The 21378-nt window shown below is 45.1% G+C and overlaps 1 protein-coding gene across 3 annotated transcripts in view; it reads right to left on the bottom strand.

Annotated features, from left to right (window-relative positions):
• Window positions 1–21378, bottom strand: part of CHD6 (chromodomain helicase DNA binding protein 6) — a 161315-nt gene that overhangs the window by 14986 nt on the left and 124951 nt on the right. For all 3 annotated transcript variants that reach the window (XM_032462323.1, XM_032462321.1, XM_032462322.1), the window contains 10 exons: window positions 21165–21364; window positions 20303–20462; window positions 19397–19486; window positions 17065–17168; window positions 12024–12153; window positions 10260–10320; window positions 4183–4243; window positions 3245–3461; window positions 2813–3021; window positions 127–1707 (listed from right to left, as the gene is read on the bottom strand). In XM_032462323.1, coding sequence (XP_032318214.1) covers window positions 127–1707; window positions 2813–3021; window positions 3245–3461; window positions 4183–4243; window positions 10260–10320; window positions 12024–12153; window positions 17065–17168; window positions 19397–19486; window positions 20303–20462; window positions 21165–21364 — 2813 coding nt within the window. The remainder of the gene's footprint in view (window positions 1–126; window positions 1708–2812; window positions 3022–3244; window positions 3462–4182; window positions 4244–10259; window positions 10321–12023; window positions 12154–17064; window positions 17169–19396; window positions 19487–20302; window positions 20463–21164; window positions 21365–21378) is intronic.

A 21378-nucleotide genomic window follows, 5' to 3' on the forward strand; every position in this document is an offset into this window, starting at 1 on the left:
TGGTTTTAAACACACAGCGACTCTAAGTAGGTCCATTTCAGAAGCTGTAAAACTCTGAACACCCTCTATGCAGGGACTGTCTTATGAGAACTGGCTGATCCAAATTCAAGGTCCCACATACTGTACCTTGACCCTGGCAGTTTCCATCTCTGTCATATTCGTCTCTACTCTCAAAATCCATGTCTTCCGACTTGAGCTCACTTCCTTCGGGACACACAGGAAAACCCTGTTTCCCTTCTGCGCTGTCTTTCCAGGGCTCTTTTAAAAGTTCGTGCTTCACCTGAAACAGCGCTGAAGGAACAGCAGCGGGCTCACCCTCCACTGCGACATTATTGGCTTTGCTTTTGTACAGGTCTGGGTTATACTGCTGGGGCTTCTCCACGTCAAACTCGTCATTCTCGAGGCCGCGCGCCCACCTCTCCATGTGTTTGCAGTGACACTGACAGGCTGTCGGGAGAAAAGCCCCCTGAGGTTCAGGATGCTGGATTCTGGCCTCCAGGCTTCCTTTCTCGTCTTCCTTGTAAACGAAGCCAAAGCTCTTCTCCCCTGGCATGGCAGCAGCGGGCTCGGTGAGAGGCGAGACCTCTGGCCTTTCCCTCATGCCTGCGGCCAGGTCTAGGTTTTCATCCTCATTTTCTTCCTCCTCCTCCTCTTCATCACTGTAGTTCTGACCCAGAATCAATTTACTCTCTAAACTTTTGTTTTCTAATAAATCAATTAACTGCTGATCTGCCGACAGGTTTCTTTTGGAGTCACAGACACTCAGATTGCACATGTCTACAAACCCACTTTCATTTCCTTGGTCCAAGGAAGGGGAGGCTAAGCATTTGGTGTCCAGCTGCCCAATGCCTTCAGGTCTCTGTCCTGTCTCGCTGCAGCACAGTTCCCCTTCCTTTGAAACAGACATCAACAAATGTTTTTCATTTTTAATGTTCATTTGAGCTACCCCTGCTTCTAAAGTATCCATAAGAGAGGGGCCTGAGGCTAGTTCTGCCTCATGGCCACCAGGCTGGCAGTTCCCATCTCTGCTTGCGGAGACGGCCAGAGCATCGGGTCTAGATTCTGTATTGGTGCCTGGGCTCTCCTGAAAAGAGCCTGGCTCTTGGCTCAACACCTTCTTACCATACATCATGCTCTCCAAGGAGTCAGGCAGCAGGCTTTCATCATGGGTGATGGAAATGACATCCTGAACTTTAGAAATAAAGTTTTCACACGTTATGTCACATAAGCTTCCCCTGGGCGGACCAAGATGGTCATCTCTACCTTCTATTTTCACTAGATTCTCAGGTTCATGTTCAAGGGACTCGGAAGTCCTGCTCATGTGAGCATAGGTAAGAGAGTCATAGAGTTTGGAGTTGGTCGGGTAAAGGCAACAGAGACTCTCTGGTGCCTGGGGGTCAGTTCTTTTGTGCTGGGCATAGTTTCTGTAGGCGTCCAGGAAGGACAGCTGGGGGTCGGTCATGATATAATAGTCGGTGCGGTTCAGCCCATGCTTGGCGGTGCCGATCAGCAGGTCTCGATCGTGCTTCCCACACTCCCACCAGACGGGGAGGTAGAGGCTGGGCCTGCACAGCTGCAGGCGCTCGTGCAGCTGTGGACATCTCAGCACTTGCTCTCGAACCTTCCGTAACAGTTCAATGCGATACAGGGTTCTTGCGGCCCGTTCTTCAGTGATGGGTTCAACGTAGATGCTGGGATCTGGGGGGCCTGGAAAGGTAAACACACAGCCTGTCACTTAAGGTGGCCCTTGGACATTTCCTGCCCACCTGAGCTCCTGCATCTCTGAGCACAGAGTTGAACTCCCTGGGTCCTCAGCAAGGCAGTCTTCGATGTGTGTGTGTACTTGCTGAAGTGAAAAGCTGAAAAGAGAATGGAAGGTTTTTATGAAACCAGGACAGACCCAGTGAGGGTGAAAGAAGAACGTGAGAACTCCAGTTTCGGAAATACCAGTCAATAAGCATGTACTAGGCGTTCCTCTAACCAGGTACTTTACATGTGTGATTTAATTCTCACAAAAACTCTATGATAAACCATCATCATCCCTGTTTAAGGACGAGGAAGGGGGCTCAGATAAGCTGACTTGCTCGAGGTGGCAGAACCAGTCCGTCCAGGTCTTGTCAGTGTGACTCCAAGGTCCAGATCTTTCCAATCTATGTGGCTCTCTGGTTTTAATGAAAACAGCCTAACCATGCCACACGGGGGCAAAAGGTGGGATGTGCGTATATGCTGCCGTCAGCCCAGAACCTACAGAACAGGCTCAATGTTTGGGATTTCCTAGAATACAGTCACATGGTCCACAGTGAGTTAATCCGTTAGCATGAAACTGAAGAGGGACCAGGAGGAAGTTGCTGCAAGTTCCAGCCAGGATGCAATTTCTCAGAAGGGGTCACTACTGGAGCAGGGGATGTTTAATTACAGCTACTCATTTTCCATAGCTGTAAGTCAGCACATGAGAAAACAGTTAAGATTTAATCCAAGGAAGGTGCAAAGTTCACAGTAGGATAAATCTCTATGAGGTTTTTGTTTTAAACATACTTTAGAAAAGGTAAATAACTGTAGCTTTCAATATTTCTGTGACATTTTAATCTGAATTCCAGTTTTTGCTGGCACTACACCATTGTGGGAGAGATTCTGTTTTATGAGGGTGGACCCAACTAGAAGTTCACGGACTTGTGAAAACCCACTTGTCTTTACCTGGATTTTTCAGGTAGGCTCCACTTCTCTAATTATACCTAAAGTAACTCTGTACCCTGAAAATAAGCACGTTCTCTCCTTGTCCCACGTGGGATATACTGACAGAGAGTTTTCTCACCGCCATCCTTCCACGCTGGCAGACGACAGACGTTTCGGCACATGGCCACAAAACTATAAAAATAGTGCTCCAGGCTCTCGTCCGACTTCTTGTCCAAATGGGAAATGATGCGAAACTGAGTCCAGTCAAAGGTTTTCTTTTCTTGATCATAAACGACACCAAAGGAAGATACTGTTCTGTAGAAGTCGGCTTGCTCTCTCCTGGTCCACCTTGAGATTGAATCAGAAAGAGAGCGTGAGCTGTTTTCCTTTAAAAAAAAAAAGCCAACAACTACTTATCGAGCATCTGCTAGGAAGACCATGAAATCAAGAAAGCAGGCAGAGCTGGTTTATCTATTTTATTATTTTTATTTAAGTTAAGTTGGGTGGTGGCTTATAATAAAAATGGCCCATCGGCCCACCAACTCTTTCAAGTCTTTCAGCTGGCTTTTACCTCTTTTGGACTTCCTTGTTGATGAGATCCATCTCTGAGGTTCTCCGGAACATCTCTTCCTGGACCCAGTAGCCTTGGCTTCCTGGTCCCAGAATTTCAGGTCGGCAGAGCTCCTTGCGGTTACAGCGCTGGTACACAGTGACCAGGCGTCGGAGACGGGCTGTGAGGGCGGATGAAACTGGCCAGGGTGATTTGTCTGGGTCGGAGCCATCCTGGGCTTCAAACATCAGTGAGGATATTAGTATTTACAAACAGAACTAAAACGAAGGTGAATGGTTTTGTTGGTTGTTGTTGTTTCCCTTTGTTTAAGTAAAACTAACGCTGACTCAGTAACTTAACGGATGTAGCCGCTGTCTAACAAGCAGCTCAGGAGCCAGGCGTGGCCGGGAGGGCTGCAGCTCTGTGTTAGAAGCAGCTTTAGGTGTGGTTGGCTCTATTCTCGCTCAAATACAAATGTGCCTGTCTGTGGGGGCAGAGCGGATTCAAGGACCTTACTCTGGGCATTGGAATAAAGCGGCCCCTCCATGGCTGTCTCCATATAGAACTATGGGCTTTTGTGTAGCTGGGCCTCCCAAACGCCAAAGCCTCCATTAAGCCTGAATTCAGAAAAACAAACAAAAGAACAAACAAAATACCCCTAACTTTTCTTGGAAAAAAAAAAAGAAAAAAAAAATCAATGAAACCACTATTTCTTTTTATCTCTGAGACTCCATCCTGACTTCATTTCACTGCAAAATTTCAATGCCAGGTGGAGGAAGACTGCCAGTCATGTAAAGCTCTATGTGTGACTCTGGCAGAGTTTGATGAAGATCAACTTAACTGGCTTTTAAAAAGAAACTTCTTAAAAAACAGCATTAAAAAAAAATTACACATGAACTCCAGGATAACTACAAATGGGGACCTTGCTTTTCTTTGCCTTCAGAAGGACACAGTCTCACCTGCCCGGCTGTCATCCTTCTTTTCACCAAAAATGCCATCAGCTCCATCACTGGAACTCTCCTAGGGATAAATGAAGTCATCCCATCAGCAAAATTGCAGCTCAGAAGAAATCAACTCAGATAGCCAGCTTGTATACAGCAGGGGTAGAGAAGTGCAGGAGACATCTCCTGCCCAGGAACACCTCAAATGTCAAGATGGTCCCTGATAAATAAAGCTTACTTAGGCACAATCTTCTAAGAGCCAGAAAGCAGTCGATTTAAAATAAGCATTTTTCCCCTGAAATTGTGTGGAGTGAGTCTGCCTGTAGAGAATTAGCTTGAAGAATGATGAACTGGCATGCTCCCCGGGCAATTACACTTTACGCGCACTATTTTAGTTGCGAATTTAAATATTTGCTTTACCATCGTCACTTGCAATCTAATACTGTCACTTCACAAAGCATGTGCCTGCATTTTTGGTTTTCTGCTGTGTAAAAGTGTCATGCTCATGTTCATTATGCTGAGTTTACTTCACAGCAATAGACGCTGTTTTCCTAAAACATGACTGCTCCAGTCATGAGACCTGATGGCGCAAAACTCCAGGAATTTTAAATTAAAATCACGATCCGAGGCTCCGGGATCTGGAGTAATATCACAGGCATAAAGCTTATCCAAGTTGGAGTATGTGTCAAGCTGGTTCTAATGGAGTCCTTTATGAACCCTTTCTTGGTCTCAGGAATGGAACTTTAAAAGCTCCTTATACATAAAGCAAGTGGGAGTTTGGGCGTGGGTGAAGAGACTGCTAGTCTTCAACTGAACTCCATTTTTAACACAAAGAACTTATTTTTTGTTGAAGTATAGTTGACTTACAATATTATATTAGTTTCAGGTGTATAAGATAGTACACATCTGTACACATTATAAAATGATCACCATTCAACATCTGTACACATTATAAAATGATCACCACCAACAATGTAGTTACTACCTGTCATCATACGAAGTTATTCCAGTCTCACTGACTCTATTCCCCATGTTCACATCCCCATGACTTACTTTATAACTGGAAGTCTGTACCTCTTAATCCCCCCTTCACATGTTTCATCCATTCCCCACCTAACTTCTCGTTTTTCTGACTAGCACCTTTTGACCTGAGTGATGGGCAAGAACAGCCCCAGGATTCAGGACTTTGGCCACAGTGGAGCTCAGGGTCAGATCAAAATAAGGGTCAGCAATCCGTAGCCTGTAGGTTGTTTTTTGTGTGGCCCTCAAGCTGAGAATGGTTTTTACATTTTTAAAGGGTAGAGGAAGAGGAAGAGGAGGAGGAGGAGGAGGAGGAGGAGGAAAAGGAGCAGGAGGAGGGGGAGAAGGAGGAGAAGGCAAAGGAGAAGAGATGACGGAGACTCTGTGGCCTCCAGGACTGAGATATTTACTATCTGGCCCTTCACAGGAAACTGGGACACACAGCACAGGAGAGCAGTAACCTAGCACAGGAAGAATGGACAGACACCCACGACTGGCAATAGTTAGAATGCAAACCACTCTTGGGCCCCTAATACTGTGGAAGGACCTGAAAGAGAAAACCCTGAAAAGGCAGAGAGGAGCAGGTGTGCACTTCTTTCTTACGAGAACAGTGATGATAGGTGATGGTACCGAGAACTATGTGTTACTGAGCAAAACGCTTTCATGGCTTATCTCCTTTAGTCACCAGAGCTGCTTCACCAGATAGAAAGTATTACTACCTTCATTTTACAGATGCAGAGAACAAGCCCTAGAAATTTCTCTAACTTGCCAGGATCACATAGCTATCAAGGGGCAAAGCTAGGTTTCAAACACAGTGTCTGATGAGCGCCTACACGTTACCCATAAGTTACCCAAAAACAGCAGAGTCCTGATTGAAAATCTGATTTAGAGAGTGAAACATATTTAGAATTGGAGAATACTAGTTTAACCTCTCTTCTTTGGCCACAATTGTTTCCTGCCACCTAGTATCAGTGAAGAGTGGAAACCTCAGGCTGATCTAATGTACCATTCTGAAGCAGTACTTAAACACGCCATCGCACCCTTCCCCACTATTCAGGTAGTTATAAAAAACAAGCAAAAAACAACCAACTATGCCTTATATCCTTTCCTGCCATAGAGAACATTTTTTGAGTATCCTCACAGTATCCATGAAGATCTTTTGAATGCTGAAAATCATAATTATTGACACTTCAAGGCTGAGAAATGTTCTATAGCCTATAGAACGTGGGAGCCAGGCTCCAGAGCTACCGCGTGCCTCAGTATGACGAACGGGTGGCAGACGTGGGGTTGCCATACCCCGAATCCCCAGAGGCAGCTCCCGGCTTGGTGTGAGGCAGACACACATGACCTGCAGGCTTCCTTTCCAGTCTCCCTGACAGTTTCTGTTGGCCTTAGCCAAACTCTCAAGGAAGGAAAGATTCTGGTACCGATAAATGCCTTTTCTGTCTCCTGCTCTCTCCTGGAGGCTCGCCCCTCTCTAGCAATGATAGGAAGGAGAAGTCCTGGCTTAGCAGCAGCCCAAGTGAAAAAGAAGTCATAATCTTATAGTCACATAACCAATTTAACGTGTGTGTGTGACGTGCGATAGCAGTGACAGGCTGGGATCACAGGAAGTACACAGAAAGCCCTGCCTCTGAAGCCTGCAGTTGAGCATTTAGTGTCCTAGTTTCTGCCTATGTGAATCAGTCAGAAAGAAATGGTCATCTCAGAAGAGGGACATGCATCAGTCATTTCAGGGTGCAGAGTCCCAGAGAACGCTGACAGTAAGATTGTCAAAGAAAAGGCAATGGATTGGTTCTAACCTGCGATTTCTCCATCTTGAGCATGCCTATATTTTGGAGTCTGACAGTCCACTGCTCCAAATACTTGGAAACTAAGTAACACGTGTCTAACAATTCATGGGCCAAAGAGTAAGTCTCAGGGAAAATTTTAAAAAATTCATTAAACTGAATGAATATAAAAACACAGTAACTACAAATTTTACTATTTATAATAAATAGTAAAAATTATGGGACACAGCTAAAGTAATGCTGAAAGAGAAATTTGTAGCGCTGTACGCACACATTAAATAAGCAGGAAAGTCTCAAATCAGGAATCTAAGTTCCAACCACAAATATCTAGAAAAAGGAGAGGAAAATAAAACAAACAGAAGGAAGGGAATAATAAGGAGCTGAATCAATGAAATTTAAAATAGAAAGTAATAGAGAAAATCAAGGAAACAAAGAGCTGATTCTTTAAAAAGATAAAGTAGACGAATCCCTAGTAAGAACAGTAAGAAAAAAGAAAGAAGACACAAATTGCCAATATCAGGAACCAGAAAGGGACTAGCAACTACAAATTCTGCAGACGTCAAAAGGATAATAAGAAAACAGTATGAACAATTTAACACATAAATTTGACAACTTAGAGGAAATAGACCAGTGTCTTGAAAAAACTCCACAACTTACCCAAAACAGATAGATAATTGGATTCATAATGTAAAAACTCTGCCCAAAAGGAATCTCTAGGACCAGATGGTTTCACTGGAGAATTCTATGAAGTGTTTAAAGAACTTAATTTTAGATCATCTCTATCAGAAAACAGGGGAGTAGGGAACATCCAATTCATTTTGTGAAGCTAACACTACCCCAATATCAGAAGTAGACAAACACAGTAACAAAAGACAACTGCAAACCAGTATCTCTCATGAATATAGATTTTAAAATTCTTAATAAAATATTAGCAAATAGAATTCAATAGTAAGATTCATGCACCATGACCAAGCAGAGTTCATCTCAGTTTATCCAGGGATGCAAGCCTGGTTCAATATTTAAAAATCAATGTAATCTACCTTGTTAATAGGCTAAATAAGAAAAATCATATGATCATATCAAAAGGTACAAAAAAGCGTTTGACAAAATTCCACATACATTCATGTTAAACATTCTCAGAAAACTAGGAATACAGAGGATGTTCTAATCTTCGATAAAGCCCATCTACAAAAAACCTAGTGTTAACATCATATTTAATGATAAAAGACTGAATTTCCTTTTGACTATAGATCTGATAGAAATAAAACTATCCCTATTTACACATGACATCATTATTGATGTACAAAATCTCAAGAAACCTAAAAAACTCCTAGAACTGAGTTCAGCAAGGTTGCAGGATATAAGATAAACATAATTATAACACCATTTACAATCACTCCAAAGAAAATGAAATACTTAGAGGTAAATCTACAAACACGTAGAAGACATTTTTGCTGAAAAACTATAAAACAGTCATAAAAGAAATCAAAGACTGAAACAGAGAGATATACATAGTAAGCTTTAGTATAGTGAAAAAAATCAATATAGTAAGGATGTCAATTCTCCCCAAAGTGATATATTTAATACAATTTCTATAAAAATCCCAGCAAGAATTTCTGTAGATATAGATAAGACTACTCTAAAATGTTTACAAAAAGGCAAAGGAACAAGAAAAGCTAAAACAATGTTGAAAAAGCAGGAGGAATCAGTCTACCCGATCTTAAGATACAGCTACAGGAACTGTTACTAGTATATGCTATTGGCAGGGGAATAGACAAATAGATTAATGGAACAGAACAGAGAACCCAGAAATAGATTCACACAAACACACTCAACTGATTTTTTGACAAAGGAGCAAAACAACTCAATGGAGTAAGGATAGCTTTTTAAAAGAAATGGTTCTAGAACAACTGGACATCAACAGATTAAAAAAAAAAGAACCTCAACATAATTGTATTTAATGAAAGTTAACTTAAACTGGATCACAGACTTAAATGTATAACTATTAAAACTTTCAGGAAAAAAACAGAAGTAAATCTTCAAGATCTAGGATGGGCGAGTTCTTAGGCTTGACACCAAGTGTGAACCATAAAAGAAAAACTGATAAATTGCACTTCATCAAAATCTAAAATGTTTGTTCTGTGAAAGACAATGTGAGTAGGATAAAAAGACAAACTACAAGATGGGAGACAATATTTGCAAACCACTTATCTGACAAAAGACTAGTATCTGGAACATATAAAGAATTTAAACAGTAAAACAAAGAAACAACGTAATTAGAAAATGGGCAAAGGACATGAAGAAACATTTCAGTGACAAGGTACACATGTGGCAATTAAGCATAGAAGAAGATGTTAAACATCATTAGCCATTAGGGAAATGAAATTTAAAACCACAATGAGTTATCACTACATACCAATCAGAATGGCTCAATTAAAACATAGTGACAACTCCAAAAGCCAGTGAAGATGAGGAGAAAGTGAATCACTCACTCATCACTGGTGGGAATGTAAAATGGTACAAGTACGAAACATGTAACTACCATATGACTCAGAAATTGTACTCCTGGAAGTTTATCCCAAAGAAATGGAAATGTATGTTCACACAAAATCTGTATGCAAATGTTTATAGAGGTGTTCACATCAGTAAAAAACTGGAAACAACCCAGATGCCTTTCAAAGGATGGATAGTGGAACACGACTCATTGACAAAGAGGGATGAATATATTGTTACAGACAACAATCGGATCAATCCACAGGGAATTATGTTGAGTGACAAAAGCCAATCCCTAAAGGTTACATACTGTATGATTCCATTTATGTAATATTCTTAACATGACAAAATTATAGAAATGGAGAACAGATTAGTGGTTGCTAGGAATGAAAAATGAGGTGAAGAAAGAGGGCAGCAGATGTGGCTATAATAGGGCAACAAGACGGATCTCTGTGGTCTTGGAAATGTCCTGTATCTTGATTCTATCACTGTCAGCATCCTGGCTGTGATACTGTACCAGTTTTGCAAGATGTTCCCATGGTGGGAAAGTTTAAGGTACACAGGCTCTCCCTGTATCGTATCTTACAGTTGCAAAGTCACCTCAAATCAAAAGTTTCATTAGAATAAAAGTGCAAAGCAGTCTGTGTGTTGACAATCTTTATAATAAAATGTTGGGGAAAACGCAAACTGCAGCAATGCAATCGAGTTCCCCAAGACCACTACACCAAGATGGGGATTTCTCTCCTGATATTAAAAATCATGTGAATCACCAACACAGCACATTTCACTCACCGTTTGTTTCTGGAGGCCATCTACTTTGTCTTCAGTATTGTCTTCTTTATCCGTGTTGCCTCTAAATAGAAGTTAAAATAAAATTAAATTAAAATAAAATAAAATAAAATAAAAAAATAAAAAGCATTGTACACCAAAAGCTATTTTGCAACCAAGATGCTTGCAAGAAAACCACCTAAATCACTGACCAAAGAGAATATTAGCAGATCCCTTTCCCCATAGGCCTCAAAATCTGGGTTTTTCCAGTGTCGTAACTTCTATGTACAAGGACCTCCACTCAACTGAAACTCTGGCATGAGACTAATGATCTACTCAGGCAAGTTCAGAGGCAGGCTATTCAACAAAAATATTATCTTTAAAAACGTAATTCCTGCCCATCAAGAATTATCTGAATATGTGGCTTTGATAAAAGAACAGATTCTGGAGACTGATAGCCATGCAAACCAAGAGTCCTGCTGTGCCAACCCCCAGATCACACAGTAGGATGTCTTCGCACAGAATCACATTTGGCAGCAGTCACTTCCTTGGAAGGGAGCGTTGCTGTGCCTGCTAAGGAAGGACATTTTGGCCTCTTGACCATCAGCTGCTCGTCTTTAGGTTTGCTGCCTAATGTCTTCTCTCTTGTGAGCTTAACCACTGCTGATGCCTATCTGTTTTTCACAATTCCTTTAAAATCAAATTCGAAGGATTTCTGTCTCAAATAGTCTTCTCTTTGCTGGTCAGGCCCTGGAGGCAGAAGGAGCCTTCTACCTTTACTGCTTACCCACAGAAAGAAAAGCTACTCCACAAAAATACAAGCACGTCCGGGTACCTCCCCCAAGTAGTGTTTTCTCCGACCCAGTGAATCCAGCACTGGGGACCAGTCCTTTGGGCATTTGTTAACATCTCTTTGAATGCATCTTTATTATCTGTGGGGCAGGAAATGTTGTGGTAGCTGAAGTCTTCATCAGGGGCTAAGGACAGATGGAAGATGCGTTTCATCATTTTCTCAGCCTTTGAAGATGCTCAGGGGCTCCTGGTAGCGTGTGCCCTCACGCCGGGCTTGCCCACGGCCCTAGGAAACGCGAACTAGTATCTGCTACTTCTAGGGAGAAGATCAGGCAAAAAAACTTACTGAACACAAGCTAAGAGATAGATGCTATGTTTTCCAAATACATATATATATTGGAAAACCACAATTTTTGGCTGTTTATTTAGCTTTCCTATGAATTTACACATTTTGGGGTTATGCCAAAAGGAAACAAAACTCAGACAAAGGGGATGCTTCCATACTTTTTTGCACATAACCCACTGACAAGACCTGAATGCCACAGCTGTCAAGCAGCGGCTCTCAGTCCACCTTATTCATGGACCATGGAATCCTTAGATAATGCTGGAATTTCATCTGGGGCATTTCAAGGTCAGGAAGCCTGTATTTGCTGTGCCTCTTCTTAACTTTCTGCCAAGTATGAGAGATTATAACAGGTCTGAATTTTTCCCTGAGAATCCTCTGACCAGATGAGCCTGATTAAGGAGTAGGGCAGGATGGTGGGTGGCTTGGGGAACCCACGAAGGACAGGAACTAGTATTTGGTTCAAAGTGCTTAGAAGTCAAAGGAAAGGCCTGAAGCATCATAGGATGTAACCAAAGCAGCAATTATGGAAGGCAGTTCAGGTTTGAGGGAGATGCCAGATTATAAGGGAGAGACTATGAGAGTGTTGGGTGTATGTGGTGGGAGATTCATGGCATGACCAGTCACATTGTGCTTGGTCCACGCAGCTTCACCTTTCAGGGACATCTGAGGCCCCATCTGTAACGCCCTGCTCTGCAGAAAGGGACTTCTCGTCCGGCATCCCAACCTTCTCCAGGAAGCAAAGCGCTGGGTCTGCTCGCATGGCGTTGTACCTCTCGTAACCTGACCAGGAGTAATGAGAAGCAACAGAGGTCATGTCAGAACTCACAAAATCTGCCGTGCGCCCATGACAGTCATTTTGTTTCCTTTATTATGCAAAAAGCAAAACAAACAAACAAAAATATTTACTTAAGAATAACTGGATCCTATGAGATTTCCTGTCAGGGGAAGATTCTTGAGCTAAAGTGGACACCTGAGTAGAGCTTGACCAGAAACGAAAGCTGATACAAATATCCTGTGTCCACGAAGACACACAAGATACAGATACAATTCCCACTTATTTGATTCTTTTGAACAGCAAGGAAATCAAGCAAGTTGGTTTTGCAAATTCTTGCTTGCACCACCCCTCAACTCTGGATGCCGTTATCTTGTCAACTCCTGAATAGGCCTACTTTTCTTAGAGTCTAATTTTATCCCAGTGCTAGAAAGGGAAGGCGGGTGATGGATCAAAGGATAAAATATAAAGAGGACCACTGTGATTGTCAGTTGGATTAAAACAGATCTGTTGTCTCTATATTCTCACACTCAGTATGAAATCCTACGCCACTGGCCAGGGCTTTGGGATGGCCCCCGACTCAAAGCCAGAGTCAAAAACAGATGGAGGATTTTTGATCCAGAAGAGAGACCTCAAAAGGGCAAAACAATGAAAAACTAACACTTTTAATTTGGTAACACTGTGCATGAGAATTTGTTATTATTTTACTGAATCTAATGTAATCTTATGAGACGGGAGGATTTGGTCGCGTAAAAGATCCAAACCTACTGTCGTATCAAACTATTTTGGGGGAAATTTCCTTCATGATCATTAAAACCCTTTCCATGTTGCTCCTACAGCGCAAACAGAGTAATTTCCAGCTCTGCAATATGTGCAGAGAGACCCCATCACAGACGACAGAAGATGCTGTGCCTGAAGGGAGAGCTGGCTTGGCTGCTAGTAACAGACTTGATTTTACTTGCTGGGTGTCTTACTTCTATATTGATTTTTGTTTTACTATCACTGTTGACGCTGTTTGATCCTTCACATGCAGGCAGCACCTGGTACTTTTTCCCTGAGGAGTGCAGGTACTTTATCTTTTAACCCAAAGTGACTCTCCTGCCATCTCCACGACAGGTGCTGCCCGCACGAGGCATACGGCAGGAGGAACTATGGGGCCCTAAGTTCTTCGTACTCTCTTACTCGTTGGGGCAATCATTTGATTACTGTTAAGTCTCATGAGATTGTGGGCTCCCTGGGAACAGAATCTGTACCTGCTATTACTCATCATTATGTATTCAGCACCTAGCATAGGGCCTGACACCACACACACTCAACGAACAGCTGACTGAATATCAGTTTGGCCCAGATTCTCTTCCAATAATCACTGCAGAAGAACTCTTCTCATGTTCTCAAGAACCCTCTCCCCATGTTCTGCCTCAGCTGACATCAAACACCAAAACAGAAATGTCCTCCATGCCCCTGTCTTGAAGAAATGCCTGCCGCTGTCTCCACTGCCCCCCCCCCCCATGAGAAGAGGGAGGCTTTATCTGAGAGATGAGAGGGCGAAGGCTTCCTCCACTGACCCTTGACTGCTGGGGGAGGTTAACTGTCCATGACTGTCCGGCCTTCACACGAGCTGTGCTGGCCAGGGCTTGAAGCGGGCCGGGCTCCTCCAGGTACCTACTACCTGCGTGCGTTTCTATTCTGCAGACGTCTCGTCACGTGTGGGTGTGAAGTCTAGACAGATTCTGCATCTCTATTTCTCAACCAGCTATGAAGCTGGAGGCGGGGAAGCGTGATTGATTCAGTTCCCCAGAAAACCCTAACACTTTTCCTGAACAGAGAGGAGAAGGAGCAGCAACAGCAACATAAAGACATAAATAGCAGAATGACAGGCCTTTGAGGCGGCGTAGGCTGCTTGCCTCTTTCCACTTAGTCTAAAAGTTCCTCTGTAAGTATATGAACAGAAATACTAAAATCCATATCTTGATGAATATTTCATAAATCCAAGCTGCCCTAGAAGGGATCAAGAGCTGTCAAGAGCATCGTTCAGAACACATTTGCTGCAGGGCCCTTCCTGCTGTAAGCGGAAGCCCCAGCTGAAGACTCGGCCAATTCTTCCACGGGCGGTCAGCTCAGAGATGGAACTGGGGCTGCAGTCGTCTGATCTAAGCAGGGTGGTAGCAGGCTATGTCTCGGGGGAGGGGGCTGAAAGAGCCACAAAACCTCAGACAAGGAACAGCTGGGTGTTTTTTAACAGAGACAATGGCTGCAGCACGACAGCTCATACTTCTGTCTCCAGGGCATGGAGTCAAGGCAGGGAGAGTGAGTGATAGCCTTGAAAAATAGACACCAGACGGCTTGGCTCTTTGAAAATGTCACATCTCCACTGACTGCTGGGTATCAGGAGTTTGTCACCTGGTGAGACATGCTGTGTGGGTTTGGTTATCTTGCGGAGAGGGCTAAGTTATATGGGGTGATTGGGTATTACCCAGATGAGGACAGGTTTAAGCCTATGCTCATGGAATGTCTGACGGGCAGCACTCAGCCAGGAGCAGGATCCGATCTGGTCTCTGCAAGACACCAAGGAGGATGGGCCCACGAAGCCAACAGCAGGCACCTGTCCAGCGTAGCCTTGGTTTGACTCCACTATCACTGTCCAACTACGTGGGTCTGATCCTAACCAAGAGTGAGCCAGTCTGCATGTGTGGCTGAACGCCAGCGCCCCAGCATTGGGTACAGAGGCTAGGTTTCCCCCATCTTTACAACGTGTCTGCTGGGCTCCTCATTCACCACCACCAGCACTTCAGGCACTGCACACGCCACCTTCCTGGCACCTGCCCTCAGCTCTGACTCTCAACTGGAGATCTGGGAGAATGTGGATGGAATGGGTGATGCATCATCTTAAGGTCTCACAGGTGTGCTCAGGAACCACTTAGGAATTATTAACTTGTACCCCTAAAACTGCTTCACTGAGCAGAAGTTTTAGATTTGGAAATAACCTTAGACATCACCTGATTGTCCCTCTCCCATTTCCAGTATGTGACTAAGAGATCAACTGATTATTCCCACTAAACCTTGATGAGGGATTATGAAACCAGCAGGTGTGGTGCCAATATTAACCTGTCTCTCCCGAGGGATGAGGGGCGTGGGTCTCCACAGAGTCCTGTCCCCTCGAGCACATTCTGAGGCTACGCCATTAGCGTTAGGATCGTTAGCGATCTCTTCCTGGTGAATGATACCCACCATTGTTGTGCAACGACCCTCTTTATCCCAAATTAAGCTTTTGGTCTTAAAGACTTTGTATGATGCTGCCTCTATCTGCCAGGCTGGTGCTCTGTTTTCGTTTTATTCTGGCTGCTGTGAGGACTTGCCTGGAACAACTTGGCTTTCCCCTTTAGGGGTCGATTTCATCCTGTCTTCCATCTCGCTCTCTCCTTCATGTCTCCATTTCTTCCTCAATCAGTGGTCTGTCCATGCGGCTCTGCTTCCCTGCGCCAGTCAGAAAGCCTAATCTTGCCCTCCTTTCCTGGAGGGGCTGGTTTCCCACTTCTGTGAGGGTGTTAGAAGCCCAGCCCCACTGGTCTGCTGTCACATCAGCCCCTGAGCTTTCAGCTCTGGCTTTAAGTGACCTCTCATTGGGGTTTTCTTTAATTTCTTTCAAGTTCAGCTAGGTGGTTTAACACTGCCATCACAATTCACCAAGGCTTTCTGTATGTCTGTGGGGCGTGTGTTGGGGTAGGGGGAGGGAGAGGAAGTGTGTGAATTGTCAGCCATCCTGCTGGGACCTCAGGCTGCGTCTTTTCACATCACACTGTCTCCAGGCAGGGATTTGGCAATGTGCCCTAAAATCACCACCGAAGTAAGACACGGGGTCAGCAGGCTTTCCCGCACACACCAAGTTCAGGTGCTCTGGAATGTGGCTATCTCCAGCAGCTTGTCTTCTTCTGGGTTCTTTCCAAAATTAGATTAAACCAAGTTTTGGCTGCACTGTGGTTCACTGTGCTTAATAGGGAGGCCACATGGTTTCTCTTCCCATTTCAGAGCTGAGTTCTCACCCCACGCTGTCCAATGGAGGGGCCACACATGGCTATTTTAATTTGAACTAATTAAAATGACATAAAATAAAAAATACAGTTGCTCTGTTGTATGAGTAACATTTCAAGTGCTCCACAGCCACACGTGGCCAGTGGCTTCTGTGGAGGAGAGTGTCAGGCATACCTAGCTCTTCATACTTCAAACCCTGCACTCTAGTTCAAACTTATGGCTAATTTACCTGGTAGGGAGGTGCAAATCAGGCGCATTACAGAGACTATTATCTGGCACTTTCATTATTCATTTTAACAGTTGACTGAAAGCAAGGGCAGGTGCTTAGAAAAGTGCCAGAAATGAAGAAACAGGGCATTTATTTCAGTTTTTCCAAGCTACTCAAAAACCTCGGTCCCCTTTAGTTTCTAGGTCACCACATTTAAAACAAAGGATGTCTATGCCATCTTTTATTCTTAAATCTGCATACAAATAGGGCAAAAGATACACTAGGAATATGCAGATTAGGTTGAATGACCTTAGAATTCTGCAAACATATGAAATGCTAAACCTCACATTTTCCCCATTTATTTGTTCCTTCACTCAAGGAACCCTGGGGCCCACCAAGCGACAATCACTAGGCCAGATGCTGGGGCTCTCGGAGTGAACAGGAGCAGGGCTGTCCCAGGCATGACAGTGAGGAGCGGCTCATGAGGAAGATACACACTGAGTAGACTCTCTGCGGCCCCCTTTCAAAGTTTCTCACTGATACTGACACTCATTGTATGCCATGACTCACACATTCGTCTGGCCGAATTTCTAGGACAGAGGTGAGGCTCTACTTTCTAAGAGAGACGTGCAATAGGACTACGGAGTTTTTCAGGAAAGAACACATTCACTGAAATACACACCATGTTTGAACACGCCGATCAGAAGAGACTTATCAGCCTCAGCGTCCCACCAATCCGCTGGGATCTCCACATAGTCGATGTCGGGCAGAGGCACCTCCAGCTCCCTGTGGAAGGAAGGGCACGGACTCAAGAGTTCCGTCAACACAGACAGAAAACAACACAAGACTGGCCTGAACCCTGGTGTTAAGCCACATCCTTAGTTCCATGACGAAAAGCTGAAGTAACAACAAATGGGAGGATTCAAACAGCTGGGGGCCAAGGTTTCTTAACCAGGGCTTCGCACCAGGTTTACATAGGAAGCTACTGCAACATATGGACTTGACTTTCAGACTCTACTCAGACTGACTGATGCAGAATCTGAAAGCACCTCCCGGAGAACTCATCGTCAGTCTGTTCTGGGGTCGGGCTGTGGGATCTACCCATGTAAGGCAGTTCTAATGTGCACCTTCAGTTGACAACCACAGCAAAAGCCAGCAACGTATTCATTATCTGAAGGCCGCTCAAGCATTTGAATTCGTACGTGATCAAATGCTGAAAAGTGCCCAAATTATCTTGGTTCAATACGTAGAGATATCAAGCACTATTTGAGAACAAGTCAGTCTGCACTGCTACACATGGGGACATGAAAAGGGCCTTTCAGAGGACAGGTGCCAAATAGGAAGGACTTCCTGGCACTGGTCTGCTAATGGTCTGCTGGGTCAAACTGACCATAAATGGCACTTCTCCTGGCCAGAGGGAGCAACACAGCTCAGCCTACAGAGCAGATGTGCAGGGGTTAGCAGGCCGGTGCCATCAGCTGCTCTTGAGTTTCTGTCCATGATCTGAGAGCTTTGTCTCATTGTCTGAGCATCGTTCTTACCCTTTGAAGGCTTTGGGGTCTGGGGTATTACATCTACCTGCATGGCTCCTCCCTCCTGGCTGCCTGGGATGGTCCCTCTGCAACACCTGAAGTTTCTTCTTCCATCAGGCTCTTCTTACTGTGACACTGGGCTGACTGCACCGGGCCAGGCCTGGCTCTTGCTGCAGGGGTGGCGCTCCCTGGCCCCCACCTTCCCAGGTGGCGCTCCTTATCTGTCTACACTGCAGGGCTCACTGCTCTGCCCATAAGGTGCCATGGGCTGAACAACTTTTGGGGGATGAACCCCCTCATTCATTCCTCAATTTCTTCACAATAAGGCATTTAACTTGAACAGGACTAGTAAGAGCTAAGATTGAGGAAAGGAGGGAAGAGGGCGGGCAATGGACTCACTCTCTCCATGTTCTACCTAACTGCCATCCATCTACATGTCTAAGAAAGCATGTGACAAAGTGATGAGTAAATTCAGGTAGATTACTTCTGCCAGGTAACACCGGCAGATATAAACAATCAGGTTGAATTCTGCTGCACTTACATGTCTCACTAATTGAAACTTTGTACCAAAATACCCGACCTCCCTATCCCTACTAGAAATGCTCACCGTAACAACCAAAAGCATATCAAGTAGTAAGGGTCACTGTGATGACTGCTCCTCATTACAAAATGCCTCACAGGCAGGACTGTCCGTGTCCTTCACCTCTCTCCTTAGTGCTCACTAAAGCCATTAGCAATGCCCAATGCAAAGCAAGAGAAAGAAGAAACCACAGCCCCAGGGAATCGCAAAGCAAAGTTCAGACACCAACACCGCTGGGGTCCTCTGGGAACGAGCAGCACCGTACTGGGCAGGAGCAGACTGCAGACCTGGGGAAGGTGAAGCAGGCTGTGCGGGGATCCCTCTTAAAAACTATCTGACAGCTCAACCAAGTGGCAGCTGGGGGTTTGGCAGCCTCATTTCCCCAAATCTTGGGATATTCCCACAGGATTCTACAGCTTTGGAAACACTAATTTAAAAAACTAAGGCGAAACACATCAAACAGGTGACAAGGTATCAGCAATATAATTAGAAAACAAAGGAGAACCACTTAAAGGGAGAAGAGGACTACGGCCAGGAGTGGGATTCTGAGTGAAGCTTTCAGTCCACACCTGTTGGATCCAGCATCAGAGTCATTAGTATCTAGCCTACAATGGCTCAAGTAGAGAAATGACTGCTTGAAAAGCAATTTTACCACACTATCGAGGGGAAAAACAACTAAGAACTTCATCAAGAGCTGTGCTTTTAAGCAACTGTTTTCTTCTTCATTTCACTTGTAGGTAACCTGACTGAACCATCCTTGCTCTACCTGCCTGCTCAACCAGTAACCGATCCTGGGCAGAAGGAACGTGGGCCTCTCGAAACACAGGCGGTTTGTCCATTTCCATCCACAGGTACTTTATGGCAATTCTTTAACACTGGGAATTAAGGTTGACCTGTTTTACCTGGCAGGAGTTCCTTCAAACGCTTTATCAGCTGCTTCTCCCAGTATTTCAGCTTTCAGGTAGTAAAGCATCCGGACACGCAAAAGTACCCTATGAAAGGTGAACACGGTAATGAAACACGTTATAACCCACAAGTGGCCCATGAACTGCTACCCCCAAGCTGACCCAGGGGAATTCTGGGCATTCCCATGTCATCAAGGTTTTGAAGTAATACATGAGAAAGCACCTGAAAAACAAAACACTAGCCATCATTGGCAGAAATTACTGTGATTATTCTAACAGAGACACTGTACAGTGATGCAAATATCCATGTGCAAACTTGTCATTGTTTTGTGGCTGGGTGCCCTAACTCCCTAAAATGAAACTTCACAAGAACAGTCTCGTTTTCTATCACCTCTTCCTTTGTTACTGTGTGCCCCACCCCAGCTGTTAGCCTACAAGACATAAAGAATACCATCTCAAATGCATGTCCATCAAATGCCTGGAGGTCATGAATGTCAAAGCAAATCGGAGGAGAAAGCGACTGGCATGAGAGGCTGACAGTGCGGCCACCAAGGCCAGTCTCCTGCTCTTGCTAATGCGCCCTCGGGGGTGAAGGGAGGGAAAGGAAGAGGCGAACAGCAGTGAAATCACCAGTGTCCTCAGGGGGTCCTGAGAGTCACGTCAGAAAATCCTGTACAAGCTGCACTGGGAAGAGAGGCCAGGTCCCGGGGAGAAGGGAGTTAAAGGAGTTACAGAGGCTTCAATGCGAATGAATCCTGACCCAGCTTAGACCTCAAAGCCTGCCTTTCCACACCTCATACGGTGGCACAGGGACCCCGAGTGGTCTCCCACAGCCCCACGGGGGTCCCAGGGAGCTGCAGGGTCAGGTGGAGCTGCCACCCAGGTGGGGAGGGGCACACTCACTTGTTGCAGTGCTGTTTCAGGTGCTTCTTGTAGCCGTCATCATGCAAAACCACCTCGGGGTTGCAGGTGGCCAGCCAGTCTGCGTTCTTTAACTCTGGGAGCAGCAGCTGGTTCTTCGTTTTCTTCCCCTTCCTCCCTCTGGGGACTGGAGCAGACAACCCTGAAACAGAAAGGCAGGTAGATGGTCAAGGAGGCTTAAACCTGGCTGTCAGAAGCAGAGCTGGGCTAGAGTCGCAAAGAGGCAGCCAGGCTGCGAACCATAGCCCTGGACAACAGGCCCCCTTCTCAGTCCCCCAAGTACTGACGGCGAGGACATGTGCCTGGTCCCCACACTGAGTGGGCCATTCAGTCAGGCGGTAAGAATTTACCGAGTGCCCTGCAGAATCAAGAAAGGTGTACCACCACCTGTGCCCTTGGGGACCTCACAACCTAGCTGGGGAAAAAGGAACACTCGATCTGAGACTTGAAGGTGAGCTACAGCCCAGCACAGGGAAGAAGTGGCACAAGAAAACGCACAGACAAGTGCAACTGGGACAGAAGGGTGAGATGCAAAAGACCAACCACAGAGCACACAGTGTGAGTCCCCAGTCAGAGGAGGAACCCCGTGACACCCTGATCAGTGGGCAGGACTGGAACACGGAGGACTTCAAGAGGGCTCAACAGCACTTAAACAAAACACCACAGGTAACACTGCATGATTCTGAGGAAGAATGGAAAGAATCAGCATCCTTTCCCACAGGTAACATTCTGAAATACACCTGAGAAAGAGAAGTCCCCACAGTAAGCAAATGGACCAACCCAGGAAGAGGGAAGGAAGTTCAGGGGGTTCACGCGTCGTAGGCATGGCCCTGCCACCCCTCACCTGAGTGGTTCTGGAGGGTCTGGGCCTGCCCATCTTTGGTAGGTGTGATCAATTCCCAAATGAAACTCTTGATCTTCTCATCTCCCTTGTAGTGCTTGACACAGTACACCAGCAGCGCGCGGCAAATCATCTCCATGTCCTTCTCGTTCAGATGCCACTTGAACCGCCCATGAGTCAGGATGTCCTTCCACCGGCCCCAGCTGACAGTGGAGAT

This window comes from Camelus ferus, chromosome 19 (genome assembly GCF_009834535.1).
Source record: "Camelus ferus isolate YT-003-E chromosome 19, BCGSAC_Cfer_1.0, whole genome shotgun sequence".
NCBI classification, from domain to species: Eukaryota; Metazoa; Chordata; class Mammalia; order Artiodactyla; family Camelidae; genus Camelus; species Camelus ferus.